Here is an 8059-nt window from a genome sequence, read left to right as displayed (position 1 = left end):
AGCCCAAGTGGTGAAGCACGTTTAGTTTACCACCACATCGAACCATCTACCATGAGATTAGATGCTTCCACTTTTACCACACTGAGAAGCATAACTAGATGTAGATGTGAGTTAGGTCAATTGATCAGGGCAATAAGTTCACCTCCTTCCACCCAAGTTTGAATCCCCCGTTGTTTAAAACATTGCATGAAAGAAAAACAAATAACAGAGCCATTCAAGTGGGATGAAACAAAGATGAACTTGTGTTCATTTTCTCTCCCACAAAACATCATTAGGTTGTACAAATGGATTCATCTGAACAAGTTTGAATTATTTTTAACCTTCCAAGATTAAACCGGGACAATGATTCGACGATGTTCGGTCCAAATTAAACGTGAAACTCCATGCCTAAGATTTACATCACAAATTATTCCTGTGTAAAGGCACAAACTGAAAGCAGCTAAGATAGAAACTAGGGTTACACCTGAAATTTTGAAAAGGTTATAACACGAAATGACCCCGTTGATGCACTTCACGCCTCAGTAGAGTAGCTCTTCAAAAACGGGGTCTATCTGTTGTCCCCATTTCCCATTGTACAACTCCAATAGCTTCTCAGCTGGTGTTACACCTGCAATATAATCAACGTTCAACATAAATGCCTACTTCCCCCAAAAAGGAAACAGAAAAACCTATAGAAAGTATAGCACACATCCTGGCCGATGATAGAAAGTTGGCTTAGCTTTTCGAAACAAGAGAAGAAAGATAATAAAAGACAGGAGGGAGGAACTCCCGTTTACGTACCAGCTCTAACCAACTCCACCACCTCATTCAAGAATCCTGTTTCTTTGAAACCTCTCCTTTCCAGGCCATCCTGCAGAAGAAAAGGATGCCATAATCTAGTCATGCACAGACACAGGCTCATGCAAACACAAAGAGAGCACCGAGAGAAGCCCAACTTACCTTTGCCAACTTTACAACATCTTGAGCTACATGCTTGAGCAATCCATCCCTAAATGGTGTCTTTAGACCAGTTAAGGGGACCTACTAAAAGTAACTTCACAATTAGGTTTGCAAGCTTAATCACTGTTTAGAAATGTACGAGGTCTGTATTGCTAATAAAGAAAGTATGAAATTTATCCTGAAGTTCAAACTTCAAACTACATGAATAAATATTGAATTGAAGGAAAGCTAAACTAGCGAATTCCAAAGCTGTGTTTAGCTAAAGATAGAAGGTTGGGCACAGGTTCAGAAGATTGGCAAACGAAAAGGAAATTAGTAAAACATATCGCTAAATCACTTTAGCTGGACTTTAACCAGAATGGCTAGGCCGTTTATTTTCCCTAGCTACCCATACTGTCATTCCATTCCAGCACCAAATGTCTCTTCCCGGGCTCCAAAAGTGGCATAAGACAAGTTAAAAGCGAGTGCAAACAATTTGCAACCTGACCACATTATATGCCATAAGTGCGTATGTTAACCACTCCACAGGGTATTTTTTTTCTCTACTTTTACAAACAGACATAATCTCTAGCACAAAGCTTAAACAATGCAAATTTGAATTCATGCATGCAAAGGAAAGACCAATGCAAAAAATGTTTTAAACTTTCATTGACATTAAAAAAATGGGCTTTGTCGTGTAGGATTTAGCATCACCTTATTTCTCAGCAACTGTCTTTCTTCAGGAGTCCAATCAGCTGTAAGGTCTAATACGTTTTGTAGGGAAACCTCATCATACAATATACCTACCTGAAATTTGAGACAAGCAAAATCAGCTGATGTCACTGGATATTAGTAGTGAATAACATAACCTGAAGAAGCTAGATCGCTGTCCTTCAGATACGATTTAGCAATACACAGACAACATATGAGACACCAAGGACAAAAAGGAAACACCAGTAGATATAAAAGGATGAATATTTGTTCTATCTGTACATAATTAACAGAAAATAATGTTAACAAAAAGTGAAATGTAAACATACGATTGTGAGTCAAATGACTTACCCAAAAGGCGGGCAAAGCACATAATCTCCTCCAAGGCCCTCCATCAGCACCCCTCATCTCCAAGTATCTCTTTAGCCTGACCTGAATGTAAAAATAGATATCACACAATTAGGCAATAGCATAAAAAACATGGGGTGATAATTTGATTATTGATGCTCGCATGAACCTCAGGGAATATGGTTGTCAAATGATTCTCCCAATCGTTCAGGGTTGGCAATTCACCCGGAATGCAAGGAAGCTTCCCTGCCAAAAAGTCCTGCATGTAGATAAAAGTACGAATGTCTTCAATAAATTAGTAGCTTCAGACAGACAAAAACAGCTACAGAAGAAAGCCGAAAATTACAAGACCATAATGGATAGATGGAAACCCGGAAGCTCATTCCAGTGCAATCGATATACTTCTTTTGCCGATAAACAAAGTACATGGGAACATCGAGAGCATAATCAACATACTGCTCAAACCTGCATAACAAATAAATATAATAAACAATAAATACAAAAATAACTGAACCATTCTCCATTCATTACATATTATGTGCAGAGCTAAGTAGTATAGCTACAAAAAGGGTTAAATAAAACCACTCAAAGTTAAATAATATATATATATATATATATATATATATATCATTAAAAACCATTTTAAATTCATTATACCATTCATGTACTCTATCACAGCTCCATAGTTCATACAAACCCCATTCGTATAAAAAATGTAAACACAAACCAGACATAACTCCGGTTTTAGTAGACTCGGCAATGTCTTACACGACCTGTAGGATAAATGTAATACTTGAAAATAAATGTGTTTTTATGTTTTGAAATAATATTTATGTGACAATGTGGTATGTAAATACTAATTTAGTATTATGTTTTTCATTTGATTATTTATTGATTTAAAATATATTTTCTTTAACTGGTAATGAGTCGAGTCATATTATTCGTTAATATTAATGGGTCTATTTCGGGTTGAGTCGATTTTGGATCGGGCCATATTACGTGTTTATTTTAACGGGTGTTACACGAAACAACCCATTAAGATATTGGGTATGTCATAAAAACGACATGAACACACAGGAAACATGACACAAATGCCAGGTCTAGTTTTTAGCATCCAAGTTGAGCAGCGATAGAAAATTTGACCAACGGAATTATATTTGGTAAACAGCTAGAAAATTGATGTTATCCAAAATTCCACGTAGACAAAATATTGATGGAGAATGTTCTCTCATCAGGTTTTGATTTGTTTGGCTGAGATTCTTGAGAACATTATATTAAGAACAAACAAATAAGCAGATAATGCATAAAAAGGAGATCAAGGACCTGTTTCTTAACAAACACCAGTGTTTTGAAAAACGTGCCCCAAGGCACGCCTGGCGGATGTGGAGGCCAGGCGGGGGTGAAATCACCTCTACCCAGTGGGAGTAAGCAAAAACTCACTTAGACGTGGTTGAGGCGCGCCTTACGGCGTTCTGAGGTGGCCAAAATCCTTGCCTAAAATTTGTTGGGGACCCTTGAAATCGAAGGCTGGGCCTTTGAGGATCTGCCCTCTGGGTTTTTTCCTGTTGCAAAGGCTGCCCTCTGGTTTTCTTTCTGTTGCAGCGGCAGCGTCTTCACGAAGAAGACGAAGAAGAAAAGAAATTCTTTTTAAAAGACTTGGTTCAAAACGACGCTATTTTGGCCAAGTCTTTTATTTATTTATTTTTTTTAATGACTTGGCCCAAAACGACGTTGTTTTGGCCAAGTCTAATTTTTATTTTAATATAAATTATAACCCCTAGCAGATCCCCTTCTTCCCCATCCTAATACCCGATTCCCATATTCCCATCACAATTCACCCAATCCCCATCCCCAATTCCCTAATTCCCCAATTCCCCAAACCCTCAATCCCATATAACAATTTTACCCCAATCTCATACTTCAATTTGTTTCAAAATTCTCCACACCACCACAATTTGTTTCAAAATTCAAGTAAGTTTTTTAGTATTCTAATCTCAATTTGGTCTTGATTGCTTGTTTGATTGTTGATTAATTTGTTTCACAAAGTATTATATTATATTAAAAATTTTGGGTCCCGTGAAACTTTGCCTCACGCCTCAAGGCTTTTGCCTAGGTGGGGCTACCCATGAAACACCTTCGCCTTTTAAAACACTGACAGACGTTGAACTTTCTATACTCAAAGTGATGTTACCTACCATCAAATACTTCAATTCTGAAGTACAAAATTCTAGTCACAGAATGCAGGAACTAGTTCATATGTAGAAATAAAAGCCTTAACCCCAAAAAAAGAATAAAAAATACTTACCCAAAAGAGTCATCAAAAACAAAAGGAAGCATGCCAGCACGATTATTATCCGTATCGGTCCAAATTTGGCTGTTACAAGAAGTAGAAGAATCAATACAGATGCTGTGAACCAAAAACAATACAGATAACACAGAAAATTTAGTAGCATATATATGACAAAAACATGAGAACAATAGAAACCTTCTCATGCTTAGAAAACCATTTGGCTTTCCTTCAGTAAAAGGTGAATTTGCGAATAGAGCTGTTGCTATCTGTTTCATTTGTTGATAGGTTAGATACCACATAAGTAACAGTTTTACATCAAAAGAAGATACCACAATTCCTCACAGGCTGCAAAACAAGACCAGCACGAAATTTCCTTATCATGTCTGCTTCAGAACTGAAGTCCAGATTAACCTACAAAGGTGGGGAAAAATAAGGCTTTGCACGAGCTACAAAGATCTGACTCCGCACGAAATCAATGGAATATCAGATTATGAAACCTAACTACGTGCAAGAAATATTGATCAAAAATACCTGATTAGTAGTAACAAAGATCTTACCTGTACAGTGCAAGTTCTGAACATCATATCCAGTCCAAGAGTGCCAACTTTTGGCATGTAATTTCTCATAATATCATATCTTCCCTGAGCCAAAATACTCAATCATCATGCATGTAATCGAAGTATAGAAAAGTTACGAAAAGTGGCGTTATTAAAGCTATAACTAGACCCAATCGGGACACTGAGTAAATGCAGTATGAAATTTCAAAAGCAGCATTTGATATCAGCATCTAACAATAAGAGTTACTGTAGAAGAGTGATGTGCTTTGGTGTTCCTTTTCCTCATTATAAAACTACTAAGACGCTGTTTCAAGAAAATTATTAGAAGTTCTCCATCAACTAAAGCTGCAACCCTTCTCCAGCCCTCCAATAACCAGTAAAGTGGAATAAAGAGGCATGCTTCAGCAACTGTGCGGATGTGCCATCTCAATTTCTAATCTAAACAAATGATTGATTTGTGCATTGCCATATGGTTGAGAAGAGGATTAAACAGTACCTTGGGCATTATAGGTATGTCCTTAAGTCCCCATTTAGGCTGAAAACCAATTCCAAGAAACCCGATTCCCATTTCCTCTGAAAGTGCTTTGACCTAATAAAAGTTAATAGAGTGCAAATTTACTCACCAAATACAAAACAACAAAAAAAATATAACAAACAGAGACTTCATTTGTCAACTAGACTTTACTGAAAATCAATTTATTCATGAAATATGACCCAAGTTTGCATGTTAATTCCAAAGTTCTGTTGTTCTTCTGACCTGATAAAGGTGTGAATTGACTTCGGCACAAGTTTGATGCAGAGTCTCAAGAGGTGCACCACTAAGTTCAAATTGACCTCCAGGCTCCAGTGATATGCTTTGCTTACCCTGTCCGATAATGTCATACTTTTTCAAATCACAAACAATAAATGACAAGGGTTTCATGATAACTGATTTGACATGGAAATATGAGGATGCAAGAGTTATGAAGGGTTTCGAAATATTACAATCCGTATGACAGATAATAAAAGGAAGGAAAACAAATTACAAGCATCATCTAAAGTTGAAGAGTAAAAGAAGATTACCTGTTTGAGGCCAATAATTTTGTCACCTTCCATAACTTTTTCCCAATCATATCTCTCGGAAATTCCATTAAGCAACTCGGCTATTTGTTCATATTTTATAGGACGTAAGGTTTTTCGCTCAAAACCAAATTTCTCGTGCTCTGTGCCAATTCTGAGGATCAAGCATGTTTAAATTTTCAATATGATTGGTTATCCCACAAACTAGGTATATAGAGGGAGGTAGCATACAGACATAACAAGCTGAAGTCTCACTGACTTTCAAACCACATTGTATAAACAATGAATCACGTAACTACACCACTCTGGTAAATGTAAATAAGGCAATAAATACCTCCATTTGTCCTTAGACTTGCATCCAGAGGCAAGATACGCTACAAGATCCTCTTTTGTCAGTGGCTCAGTAGCTATTACTGCATCTTCTGTTGGAGGACTGGCAGCAACTATCACACTATGCCCTCGTTTCTGTCCTACTCCTGCATTGGCTATATGCAAAATCTGTGCCTTACTAGAAGAAGAATATAATAGAGAAGAGAAGCCAATGGAATTTTCCTTCAACTTGGATGCATCTATACTGTTTGCCCTACTGAAAACCACATTTTTCCCAGATTTATATCGAAATAGCTCAGTACGGATGCAGTATGATGACCCCGTCTGTGAAAAGAGTACCATGGCCGCCCCTGGAGAATCTGTATACAACCTGTCAATCAACTACACTTTACAAATTCAAGGGAATTAGATGAAAATTAGCCATCCCAGAGACCCACCATTGCCTCTCTCCTAGTTAAGGCCTATCTAAAATAATATACTTCTTGCATTGAATGTCCATGTCAAAGTTCAGTAAACCATCTTAAAGTTTAAAACCAACGATAATTTATTTATTTATTTTTAATACAGACAATATATTTACACGAAGACCATACAATGGGCTAAACCACACAATGTGCTGCCATAATAATTTGGTGTCTAACTTGCTATCCACCAGAGTCGAACCTAAGACCTCCCACTTTCTAGGAATACCACCATACCGTAATACTAAGTGGCAAAAACCGTTGTCATTAATAATTTCAATTCTCTTTCCATGCATAATTTTCCACTTTTTCTTTCCCTTAAAAAATTCAAAACTTAATAACCCTACTAACAAATTAGAATATTCAATCACAGCCACTACAGAATACAGAAGGTGCATAACTGTATAATTGAATGGCCCAACAAAACAAGTATTTATAAAAAATATAAAAAATAAAAAATAAAAACCCTAAACAGCGTTATCATAGGATATCAAAACTGAAAATTAAACATTTAACGTTTGAAATGTAAATACAATCAAATCATTCGAAATCCAAAAACTGTGTATGCAACCTCCCACTGTAATTAACACAACCAAACTTCAAAATTGAGGCTCTGAAGATTAAAACTTGGCAACTGCAGGTAGGTTAAAATTAATCCAACAATAAATTATCAGATAAAAATTTATTGGAGGATTTACCTGGATAGCTGAGAATTCAGTCCCAATTCAAATCAAGGATTTTGCAAGAAGCTGCTGACTAGGGATTTTGGATTGCTCTCTAATAGAGAGAGATTCAGAGAGACAGAAAAAATCAGAGGAGAGAGAGAGAGAGACAGAGAGACAGAGAGACAGAGAGAGCCTCCCCTGTGCCGCTGATGAAAAGAAAGCACAAGCAGGTTTTTTTTGGATGTGAAATTAAATAGTAGTGCGGCGGCTCAAATGATCCAGGTCCACTCCGGATCAGTTATCTCCAAACCAAATAATATATTTGGAAATTTTATTTCAACTTATATAATTTCTTTTTATCCTAATTTAAATTTTAAATATTAATTATCTTTTTTACTTTATTGCATAATTACTATCACTTTCAAGATGAAATTAACAAAGAAACTACAATTTATCAATAAACCCACACTCAATAATAATCTCTATCACCATTCTTTGTTTATACTACGTTCATTTCATCTAAAACCCTAAAAACTCTTATAGAGAAAAACAAGCTATTTTATTGAAGTGATTTATGCAAATTTTGTTTTCATTTGATTTCAAATTTTTTTTAGAGTTTAGAAGATAGGTTTTCGGTTCATATTAGCATCAGGTTTTGGTAGTCTAATCTCATATGTTTTTTAGAGAAGACGTAATGTAATATGACATATCTTTCGCTGC

At 36.2% G+C, this 8059-nt stretch overlaps 1 protein-coding gene across 8 annotated transcripts; it reads right to left on the bottom strand.

Moving 5' to 3' along the window:
* Positions 1 to 289: 289 nt before the first annotated feature.
* LOC137712751 (glutamate--cysteine ligase, chloroplastic) lies at positions 290 to 7677 on the bottom strand. 8 transcript variants are annotated; one of them, XM_088684418.1, is made up of 17 exons: positions 7373 to 7677; positions 6218 to 6594; positions 5887 to 6037; positions 5582 to 5689; positions 5321 to 5413; positions 4825 to 4908; positions 4610 to 4678; positions 4463 to 4533; positions 4283 to 4351; positions 3418 to 3588; positions 2349 to 2442; positions 2147 to 2236; positions 1981 to 2061; positions 1633 to 1725; positions 940 to 1020; positions 781 to 850; positions 290 to 607 (listed from the first exon to the last, which is right to left on the bottom strand). In XM_088684418.1, exons 2-17 carry the CDS (start codon positions 6553 to 6555, stop codon positions 519 to 521), a joined length of 1752 nt encoding a protein of 583 aa, XP_088540544.1. In that variant the 5' UTR covers positions 6556 to 6594; positions 7373 to 7677; the 3' UTR covers positions 290 to 518. The 8 variants fall into 8 exon arrangements, with proteins under 8 accessions (XP_088540544.1, XP_088540545.1, XP_088540547.1 ...); XM_088684419.1 differs by having other exon boundaries at positions 6218 to 6572; positions 7373 to 7654; XM_088684421.1 differs by having other exon boundaries at positions 6218 to 6583; positions 7373 to 7630.
* Positions 7678 to 8059: the final 382 nt, after the last annotated feature.

This window comes from Pyrus communis, chromosome 14, assembly GCF_041283825.1.
Source record: "Pyrus communis isolate YQ-2024b chromosome 14, ASM4128382v1, whole genome shotgun sequence".
Lineage (NCBI taxonomy): Eukaryota > Viridiplantae > Streptophyta > Magnoliopsida > Rosales > Rosaceae > Pyrus > Pyrus communis.
Note: the sequence above shows the minus strand (reverse complement) of the source record. Positions and strands in the feature narration are given on the sequence as shown.